General features: G+C 45.0%; 1 protein-coding gene across 1 annotated transcript; it reads left to right on the top strand.

Moving 5' to 3' along the window:
- The first annotated feature begins 969 nt into the window (after positions 1 to 969).
- MYOZ1 (myozenin 1) lies at positions 970 to 7,383 on the top strand. The gene is made up of 6 exons (XM_070431956.1): positions 970 to 1,058; positions 2,188 to 2,275; positions 3,140 to 3,318; positions 5,268 to 5,514; positions 5,889 to 6,054; positions 6,878 to 7,383. The coding sequence occupies exons 2-6, from the start codon at positions 2,203 to 2,205 to the stop codon at positions 7,107 to 7,109; spliced, it is 897 nt and encodes a 298-aa protein (XP_070288057.1). The 5' UTR covers positions 970 to 1,058; positions 2,188 to 2,202; the 3' UTR covers positions 7,110 to 7,383.
- The last annotated feature ends 3,468 nt before the right edge of the window (positions 7,384 to 10,851 follow it).

Here is a 10,851-nt window from a genome sequence, read left to right as displayed (position 1 = left end):
GAACAATGCAAATGGATTACGTGTCCTTTAAAGAAAAGTCCAAGTAGGAGCCTTCGAGAGTAAGGCCTTGGCAGGTCAGAAGCCTTCATACACTTCTCAGAGAGACATCAACATCTATCCTGCAGAGTAGGCTGAACTGAGCACCCCAACAGAAAATAGGGGTGAAAAGGCAGAAATTGGTCAGGTCTTCCCCACATCTTCCCTTACAGCCTAGAAAGCACTGGGTTTGGTGAATTTGGTCCCTTAATCTGCTAAGATCTGGCCCTCCCAGAGGAAAGATCAACCCATCCAGGAACTTTCAAAGAGTAGTTCCATTGTGAACAGACATCCCTTCCCCAAACACAGTGCCTTAAGCTTTCCCACCCCAAAATGCACCTACATGTCCTTCCAGCTGTGATGTAGATCGGCTCTGAGTGGCTCTCCAGGTTCTCGTTCTCCCACTCTGAATTCCTATCTACCATTTGCTGCCTACCTCCTCTTGCCTTCTCAGTTTTCACTTTCTCCCTGAATGCTTCTCAGACTCTAGAGCAGTGGTTCTCAACCTTCCTAATGCCGCGACCCTTTAACACATTTCCTCATGTTGTGGTGACCCCCAATTTCATTGTTATAAATTGAACATAATTAAAGCATAGTGATTAATCACAAAAACAATATGTAATTATATATGTGTTTTCCGATGGTCTTAGGCAACCCCTGTGAAAGGGTCGTTCGACCCTCAAAGGGGTCGCGACCCACAGGTTGAGAACCGCTGCTCTAGAGGTTAAGCCAAAGGGAGTTCCTGGGCAGACTGGCTCAGATAACTTAGTGGGAGAATCCCAAAGGCCTTTCTTTCATTCCTGAGCCTCTGGACGAGGAGGGCGGGATCTTGGTTCCAGGGTCTCAGTACCCCTTGTGCCATTTGAGCTGCTTACGCTCACCATCTCTATTAATAACCACCCTCCCTCCCCCACTGCCAGTGCTTCCCCCACGCCTGCCCAGCTCAGGTTCTCCAGTCACAGCAGCTCAGTCCTCCAAAGCTGCTGGACCCCAGGGAGAGCTGACCACCGCCCAAGCAACTGGTAAGTCTCCAACTCTATAACCAGAGGGGCTGGAGCCCATTCTGCTGACTGTTGTGTCTGTAAACGCAGAAGCGGCCCTTGATCCTGGGGTGGTTCCCTCTCCCCCGTCTGTGCTCAGCTCCCAGCTGTCCAGTTCAGGGGAGCCACAGAGAGTTGGAAGGAGAGGGTCCCTGAAGGGTGTGGGGAATAGAGATCTGGGGGAGGCACTGGAAAAATAAGAAGGGGGGTGTAAGAGGAAAATTAGAACCTTGAGGCTGAGAGATACAGGGAGAGTCCATTTAGCAGTTCCTGGGCTCTGACCTCAGCAGACCCCACTACGTTAGAACTGCAGATGTGTTGTGGGACAGGCCTCAGCAGAAAACAACATTTCTGCTGGTTGCCAACGTCTCTCAAGGAGGAGCTGAAGTCTGTATCTTTTGCAGCTTGTCCCCCTTCACTGCCAGATACTATTATTATGTCCCTGTCCTCCTTCAAATTCCCACTGCTACGATATTGCTGAGTTGACATGCATCAAGGTTCAAATGTCCCCTGACCCACCCCCCACCCCTCTCCAATTCTGGGGTCTGGGATAGGAGTGACTGAAATGGAGCAGGGAACACTGCTGTGACCTCCCAGGCCATATTCCAGCTGGCCCAATGGAGGAGCAACAACCTCTCCTTCCTATGGAGAATGTTTTTGGCTGGATCTCAACCCTGGCAGAACATTTTTTTCTGACCCCCTGGGGGTTGGGGAAGACTGAGGAGACATCAGAGCTTGGTATGACAGCCCCTATCTGAGATTCCCATGCAAATAAAAACTTCAAATCATGCTAATGAAACCTGGGTGTTACTGCCTTCGTGTTACTTGTTTGTTTTAGCCCCTGCCTCCCAACATACACTGTGCATCTAACGCATGCACTGGCACTTTGTAAAACAGCTGCAAAAAGTTTGGGAGAAGGTAGGGGCAGGGCTACATCTATAGTTTCTGCCCTGCCTCTCAAGAGAAGAGAAGCCCTAAAGCTTTCACCACTTGAGGGAATTTATTTTGTTGAAAATCTAATAATGAAATTTTGCTCCCTGAAGCCCTTACTGTAGGCACACTCTTCCCAATCCCTGTTCATCTTTCAACTCCCTCTTCCCACCCTATCCAGGCTGAATCCTCCACAATGCCGCTCTCAGGAACACCAGCCCCCAACAAAAAGAGGAAATCCAGTAAGCTGATCATGGAACTCACTGGAGGTATGGCATATTTGCACCTGCTTAGTATGGGGGGCTTCTTATTAAGAGTATCTCTGGCCCAAGAGTCTCAGAAATATCGTAAGGTTATATATATCTTAGGTTGAAGAGACAAGAGAAATTCAGGGGTAGGGTGGGGTGAGGGATGGTGGTGGTGGGATAGGAGAAAGTATTCAACACTAACTCTTCACCCTTCCACACTTGTAATCTGAGACAATAATACCCAGGCCATATTACCCAGAGTAGGTCCAGGACAACTGGACCCACAGGTCAGTGAGGTAGGTATGTTTAAGGAAGAAAATATATGCAATGGAGAGTGGCACAGAGTTAGGTTTCCATAAATGGTTCATCTCCTTACTTCTCTCCTCAAAGCTAGGGAGCCTGTGTACATATTTAAAATGGAAAACTGCACAGGCTGTTTGCAACCAGAGTTCACTGAGGGGAAGAGTAGGAGGAGGAGTTAAGGCAGGAGTATACTAAGAGGTGTCCAACTCCGCAATGTGTTGGCCTTTGGGCTTTACCACAGGCTACAGCTTCCCCAGGGGCTTCCATCTATGATGTACTTTATTTGCCCTGTAACCCCATGTCCATGTCCCCTTGACCCCATTCATTCTCTCTACTCTAGTATTTCCACTATCTCCACTCTGCAACCCGGTTCCCATGTATTCTCTCCAACTTCAAAACTAGGAAATCAAAATCCCTTACAAACTAGACAGAATTTGATCAGACGTCACAGACAGCATCTTGCTTCCCTTAGTGATCTCTGCTGGGACACACACACTGAGTTATGGATGACATCTGCATTCTGAGCCCAGAAAACCCTGTTTTCCTCTTTCCCTTGCCTCTTCCTCCCCACCTCCCTAAAAGGTGGACAGGAGAGCTCGGGCCTGAACCTGGGCAAGAAGATCAGTGTCCCCAGGGATGTGATGTTGGAGGAGCTGTCACTGCTCACTAACCGGGGCTCTAAGATGTTCAAACTGCGGCAGATGCGGGTGGAGAAATTTATCTATGAAAACCACCCTGATGTCTTCTCTGACAGCTCAATGGTGAGTTCGGAACTTTGCTACTCTCAAAGCCTAGTGCCCCTTCTGAAAGCTTTGTGGTAGGCCCCGCATCTCCAAGATACCGCCAACCTCCCTTTCCCAGACATTTAAAAGCCCATTAAAACCCCCAGATACAGTGAGCCCTCAACAGCTCCAGGCGGAGTTACAGCCCACCTCTGGAAACTCAGTCTCCATCTTAGAGCTAGTGAAGGTGGGTGGGGAGTACCACACCCACAGGGAGAAAATTCCTTTCCAGTATGGGTAAGTGTTAAAGATAGGGTTGCCAGATAAAACACAGGAAGCCCAGTCCTGCGTTTTAAAGTTGAGATACACACAGATAATTTTTTAGTAAAGTATGTCCCATTCAATATTTTGACATAAAAATAAAAAAAAAAATTTTAAATACCAAGACACAAACTAAAATTTTAGGTACAAAATAGATACTTTTTAGTATAAATATGTCCCAGAAACTATTTGAGACATAAAAATTAAAAACTTTTTTTAATCCTCTCCCGAGGATATTTTTCCATTGATTTTTACAGAGAGGGGAAGAAGAGAGAGGGAAAGACAGAGAGAAACATTGATGTGAGAGATACACATTGATTGGTTGCCTCCTGCACACACCCTGACCAGGGCCTGGGCTGGGGAGGAGCCTGCAACTGAGGTACGTGCCCTTGACCAGAATCGAACCTGGGAGCCCTAGGTACGGACCTAGGCTGACTATCCACTGAGCCAAACTGGCTAGGGCTAAAAATTAAATTTAAAATATAGGGCACTCATTTAAATTTGAATTTCAGATGTACAACGGATACTCTCATATATAAATATGTCCCATGCAATATTTGTGGCATATTTATACTAAAAAAGTATTTGTTGTGTGTCTGAGATTCAAATTTAACTAGTGTCCTGTAATCTCATTTGCTAAATCTGGCAATCCTATAAAGAGTTAAATGAATTTTATAGCCATCTCCTTCTTGAGCCATTCTTTTATCTAAGGACCCCAGATGTGGGGACTGACACTATCCTTGAAGATCCTACGTTCCCTAGTCAGGATTCTTCAAAGAAATAGAAGTAGGGATTGAAGAGAGGCCAGGCACAAGATGTTATAGCTGAGAAGGAGGGCACCGTCTCCATTTCCCTTTCACCCCCTCTACCTCCCCTGGGTAGTCAGGGGGGAGTGGAAATAGATGCATACATGGGGCCAGGGGCAGAAGTGTCTGTCACTGGCCTTTATGGAGAAGCAGAGTAAAAATGCTGAGCCAGTTATATCTAACTTTAGGAGACCAAAAGCCCTCCTTCCTGCCTGGGTCTGGTTACACTGGGTGGAGCAAGGGGATGTGCACAATGGGTGGCCAGTAGAGCCTCTTGAAGGAGTTGGTGGGTTATTTTTAGGCTTTGGGGTGAATCCAGTTTTGCTCTTTTGGTCACCCTTCCCCCTCCCCACTATAGTTTCACTGTCAAGAAGTCCTGGTCCCACAGGCACCTAGAGAGAGGGAGAGAAAAACACAAACTAAAATTTTAGGTACAAAAGAGGAAGAGTTCTGTCTGTTAGACAAGATGAGGAGGGGGCTGGACAGAGACCTCTGTAGTTCTTCAAATGAAGGCTGGGTTCTCCATGCCAAAGCTTTATCTCAAATTCTAGTTGAGCCGAAGTCTTGGTCCTCTTTGCTTTGGTAAGAATGGGAAGGAGGGGTGTGGAGAATGAGTTGTCGCCATCCTAAGGTATTATTAGGGGAACTGAGCCAACGGGGCCCTGCCCCTTAAGGAGAGTTTAATTCCTCATAGTTAAGCTACCCACTGTTCACCTATTGGCGGGGAGAATCTTAGAGGATTCAGTGTCTCCTGGTTGGCCATTGTCTCTGATCAAATCTTCCTTGCTATGCATACCTGTGTCTTTGTATGTGCTCCATACCCATTGCTAACCTTCCCTTCACTCTGTCCTTTTCTTTCAGGATCACTTCCAGAAGTTCCTTCCTACAGTGGGGGGACAGCTGGGTACAGCTGGTCAAGGATTCTCCTATGGCAAGGGCAGCAGTGGAGGCGAGGCAATGGGAAGTGGCTCTGCTGGACAGTATGGCTCTGACCAACAGCACCATCAGGGCCCTGGATCTGGATCTGGGGGTGCAGGTGGTCCAGGGGCCCAGACTGGCAGAGGAGGAGGAGCTGCTGGAACAGCAGGGGTTGGCGATTCAGAAACAGGCAAGTATCCTCCCCCAAGAGTAATGTGTCTGGTTCCTAGAGCAGCGATATCCCTAGGAATGAGGCCTAGATTGGGTGTAGGGAGCAGGGGAGGCCTGAGATATCTTAATGGACTCTCTGGGTCCAGGAGAATAAAGAGATGTGTCAATTTCATTCAGAAGCCTTATTTCTCAGTCACCTTTCGGGCTTTTCAGTTGAAGTTACAGATCTGACCCCAGGCTATCATTATTCCACAAACCTTATACAATTACCAGGAGGATGTTATACCTTTGGTCTCTGGCTCCAGCAACTTCCCTTGCACAGGGGTGTGAGACTAACTTCCCTTGGCTACTAACTGCTATTATTTGACTTCCTTTTCTTTCCATTGCTGCTAGGAGACCAGGCAGGTGGAGAAGGAAAACATATCACTGTGTTCAAGACCTATATTTCCCCATGGGAGAGAGCCATGGGAGTTGACCCCCAGCAAAAAGTGGAACTTGGCATTGACCTGTTGGCCTATGGGGCCAAAGCTGAACTCCCCCAATATAAGTCCTTCAACAGGTAGGAGTGATGGGGAAGGAACCAGATGCAACCCAGTGTGTGGCAAGGTGTCCTTAGTTGGGATGAAGACTTGGGTTCAAATGTTTCAGGAGGCAAGAGAGGAATATGGGGGACCTAACTGAAGGTCTTCGCTCTTTTTGCCCTAGCTCAGAGAAACAGCAAACTATGATTAAAAAATAAAAAATAAAAATTGCTGGGAGGCAGGATTTGAATTTTAGTTCATAGGCCATTTATTAGCTGTGTGGGCATGGGAAAGTCACCCTACTTCTGGCCTTGGTTGCTTTAACTATAAATACTATATTATACATTTAAAGTCCTAATGAGGCTCCCTTTACTCAAAGTTAGGTTCCATTACTGTTCCTGCAGTAGGATTCTGGTCCTTTATACCCTACTTTAGTAAAGCTTAACTGTTCTTTTGAAATTGGGCTTCTCTAGACCATGCATAGATCTGTGTGAAAGCAGGATAGGGAAATGTTAGAAAAGTGCTTTTTCATTTGGTCCTAAGGAGCCTGGATTTCCCAGGAAATGTTCATTCCTCTCACCCAGACTATATACTATCCACTGGAGTCAGGGTAGGGATTCTATGTTGAAATTTAAGGTGGTCTCAGACAGTTGGGTCTATAATGTTTGGGGTTACTTTCTCTAAAATGCTGGGAAACCAGGAAAGGGGATGGGAATGCTAATGGAGAACAATAGGCGTGCAGAAGCAATCTGCAACTAAAATTCACAGACTTCCCTATCTTAAAAAGAGAGTAACATCTCACTGATAAAGCTCTGTCCCTTTTATTCTGGTTTTTAATGAAATAATATATCCCCTTTTCAGGACAGCAATGCCTTATGGTGGATATGAGAAGGCATCCAAACGCATGACCTTCCAGATGCCCAAGTTTGACCTGGGGCCCCTGCTGAGTGAACCCTTGGTCCTCTACAACCAGAGCCTCTCCAACAGGCCTTCTTTCAATCGAACCCCTATTCCCTGGCTGAGCTCCGGGGAGCCTGTAGACTACAATGTGGATATCGGCATCCCCTTGGATGGAGAAACAGAGGAGCTGTGAGGTGTTCCCTCCTCTACTTTGCATCAAGTTTCCCCTCTCTGGCTCCAACTTGGAGAGGGAATGCTGAGCAGGCTACCCCACCCTCATTCCTTTTGGGAATGGAGGGGAAAAGGAGGGATAAATTTGCCATTCCATCCTTCACTCTGAGTTCCCACTCCGAGCATCCTTCCTCACCAACTCAGAGCTCTCCTTCCACCTGCTCTGTATGGAAACCTGCTCTTTTATGGAATTTGCTCTGCCACCGGTAACAGTCAATAAACATCAAGGAAATGCACTAATTTTTCCTCTGATATTTGAGGGCAGATGAAAACAATGCACAGAGGCTAATTAAAGTCAAATACTAAACATTCACTATTCAAATTTCAAGACCAAATCTGAGCTCTGGTTCCTTACACACCTACACCCACACTCATGAAACCACATTCATAGATGTATACGGAAACATACTTATTTAATAGTACATAAGGCAAATAATCATGTACAAACACATGTGCCAGCCTACATGTGGGCACAGCTAAGAAGCTACTTTATGCTATGGTTAGGAAAAAGGTGTCGGTGACCCTGCTGTTAGATTTCCTTACGTTGCTAATTAGGATTTGGGATAATAAGGATTATCCAAATATTACAGAACTAGAACATGCCACAAAGTTTCCAGATGACACCAGAGTGGGCTTAGTAATATATGTGTTAAAGGTTATAGATTCCCGAAAGGATGAGATGGAATAGGGAGTCATGTTGGAATCCAGAAGGAAGTGGGAGAGCCCTAGCCCGTCTGGCTCAGTGGATAGAGCATCGGCCGCAGACTGAAGCGTCCGGGTTTGAGTCCAGTCAAGGGCACGTACCTTGGTTGCAGGTTTCCCGGCACTGGTTGGGTGCGTACAGAAGGCAACCAATCGATGTGTCTTTCTCACATCGATGTTTCTCTCTGTCTCTCCCTCTCCCTTCCACTCTATCTAAAAAAATCAATGGAAAAATATCCTTGAGTGAGGATTAACAATAGAAGGAAGTGGGAGAAACCAGCTGTAGTTATGATATGCCTGGCTCTGAATGAACACAGCAAGAAAAGAACTAACGGTCACAGGGGCATGGCAGTGGTGTCCAAAAAGTACTATGACTGGGAAGAAACAATGAGAGCCAATAAGAATGAGTAACAGTTCGTTCATATTCTCTCTCTCTCTCGGCATGATTAAACAGACTTTACTTTTTTTCAATTACAGTTTACATTCAACATTATTTTGTATTAGTTCCAGGTGTACAGCATAGTGGTTAGACACTCCTATACTTCACAAAGCGCTCCCCCCAATATTTCTAGGACCCACCTGGTACCATACATAGCTATTACAATATTATTGACTATATTCCCTATTCTGTACTTTACATCCCTGTGACTATTAACATTACTCTTTTTATTGATTTCAAGCATGGGGTTTCTTTAGAATCCCAGGACTTACTACTATGTTCCATCAAGTAAGAGTGATGCAAACCAGGAAGAATAAAGAAAGGTCTTAATAGGTTCTGGAAAAATAAATTCTGAGAGCTGGTTGAAATCAGCCAACTTCTCGAGCTATTAAAGATTATATTAAGTTGCTAGACTCTACATAGACTGATTCCATTTTCATGGACCTTGGGTCACATGACATTTACCCTGGCACTTTCCTTTACAACCTAAATGACTTCCAGGGATTCTTTCTGTAAAGTTGTACACAAAGCTCTACTTCCGTGTGCGTTTTTCTAAGGAGAGTGTTGTTATAACTTGATTTCCCTCCAAACAGACCCTGAAACAAAAATCTGGATGCAAGCAGCTAATTTGAGAGGTGATCCCAGAATCCAAGAAGTGTAAGGGAGTGAGAAGAAAGCCAAAAAGGATGTTCTGAACAATTAGGACTGAATCCCACTGGGGAGTCAGAATGATACTATTCAAATTGTGGTCCATGTCTTAGCAGCATGATTATCTCTTGGGAGCTTGGTTAAAAGTACAAACTCAAGAATCGATGGCTTACTAAGCTCTCGAGGTGACTCCTATGTGTTAGTAAATTTTGAGAAACATTAGAGATCATACCTCAGAATTGCCCCATTGAGGGCATAGGGAACTAGAGTTTTTAGCCTCCAAATCTCATCTCTCATTGGTTGCAGATTGCTATTAGGAATGTTAACTCTGCTGGCAATTCCAGACAAAGGTGTTTGAGGTAGGAAGCTATGGGCTTGTACAAGATCTGTCTACCAAAGCTGTAGTAAACTCTGAGGTGGACTGAGGGAATATGGGTTTGACAGGATCTGGATAAGGGTCATGGCTTTCATCATATTCTCAGGTTTAAAACTCTGTGAGCCTAGCCCAAAAGTTAAGGATAAATGTTTATTGAGTGCCTCTATATACCAGGTACTAAGTCAGACATCAGAGGTACAAAGAAAAATAACTCATATGACAAGGATATTTCACAGTCAACCATAAAATAATTATTATATGCCTGCTCTTAAGGTTGGGATAAAAATAATTCCAGGGTCGCCGAAACAGGTTTGGCTCCGTGGATAGAGCGTCGGCCTGCGGACTGAAAGGTCCCAGGTTCGATTCCGGTCAAGGGCATGTACCTGGGTTGCGGGCACATCCCCGGTGGGAGATGTGCAGGAGGCAACTGATCGATGTTTCTCTCTCATCGATGTTTCTAACTATCTCTCTCCGTTCCTCTCTGTAAAAAATCAATAAAATATATTAAAAAAAAAATAATTCCAGGGTCTGCTAGTAAACAGCCCTGGAAACCTAGCAACTTAACTTTTCCAAGCTCAGAATGTCTGAAGTCTTAAATGTAACAAAAATAATCACGATACAAGTTTACTAATTCACAGGGAGCCCAGGTTGGTTGTGAAACTATTTCCTTAGTAGAAAAGTCTTCTTGAAAGTGAAATTATTGCAATGGTGGTCTAATGCCTTAAAGTGCACACTTGAACAGGATCCAACCAGAAATCCAGTCAAATCTTTAAGCTTTGCCATCCATGTGCTTGGAAATTACTCTTCTGTTAAAACCACCTTTCTTCACAAATGTTTCATACATTTAAATGCCACAGTTCACAGATGTCACCCATTGGCAGCGGAACTGTCTATATACTGTTCATACACATCTTCTGTTTGCCATCACTTGGTTTAAAACTCAGGAGCGTTTTCAATTCAGGAGCTCAAGAGAGTTCCCTTTTAGATATGAGCTTGTGCTCTGCGTGGGTCCTAGTCCCCACTCCTACCTATTGTTTTACACCAGGCCATCTTCTATTGTAACTTCCTAGCCTCTGCAGCCATTGGAGTGAGCACCTTGAAGGGATTCTTTTACATAAACCACACGCCCATAACACTGTGCCGCTAAAATCACCCAGAGAGCAGCTCATTCTCTAGATGAGGGTCTGGAGCTTTGCTGTCTAATATTACTGTCACCAGCCATTAATTATCTAATTAATAATTAAGATGTTGATTACGTGCTGAAATATTTTGAATATGTTGGGTTAAAAATAATTTCCTATGTATTACTTTAAAAAATGTAGCTATAATGCCCCAGCCGGTTTGGCTCAGTGGATAGAGCATCAGCCTGCGGACTGAAAGGTCCCAGGTTTGATTCCAGTCAAGGGCACAAGCCTGGGTTGCAGGCTCGATCCCCAGCAGGGAATGTGCAGGAGGCGGCCGATCAGTGATTCTCTCTCATCATTGATGTTTCTAACCCTCTCCCTTCTTCTCTAAAATCAATAAAAATATATTTTTAAG

The sequence above is a fragment of the Myotis yumanensis genome, unplaced genomic scaffold (genome assembly GCF_028538775.1).
Source record: "Myotis yumanensis isolate MYYU_CA2020_CCGP unplaced genomic scaffold, mMyoYum1.0.hap1 SCAF_13, whole genome shotgun sequence".
Taxonomy (NCBI): domain Eukaryota; kingdom Metazoa; phylum Chordata; class Mammalia; order Chiroptera; family Vespertilionidae; genus Myotis; species Myotis yumanensis.
This window is presented reverse-complemented; position numbering and strand designations above follow the sequence as displayed.

Coding starts and splice junctions, on each gene's coding strand:
- MYOZ1 (XM_070431956.1), top strand. CDS start 2,203: ATGCCGCTCTCAGGAACACCAGCCCCCAACAAAAAGAGGAAATCCAGT. Junction 3,319..5,267: donor TCTTCTCTGACAGCTCAATG/GTGAGTTCGGAA, acceptor CTTTTCTTTCAG/GATCACTTCCAGAAGTTCCT. Junction 5,515..5,888: donor GGTTGGCGATTCAGAAACAG/GCAAGTATCCTC, acceptor CATTGCTGCTAG/GAGACCAGGCAGGTGGAGAA.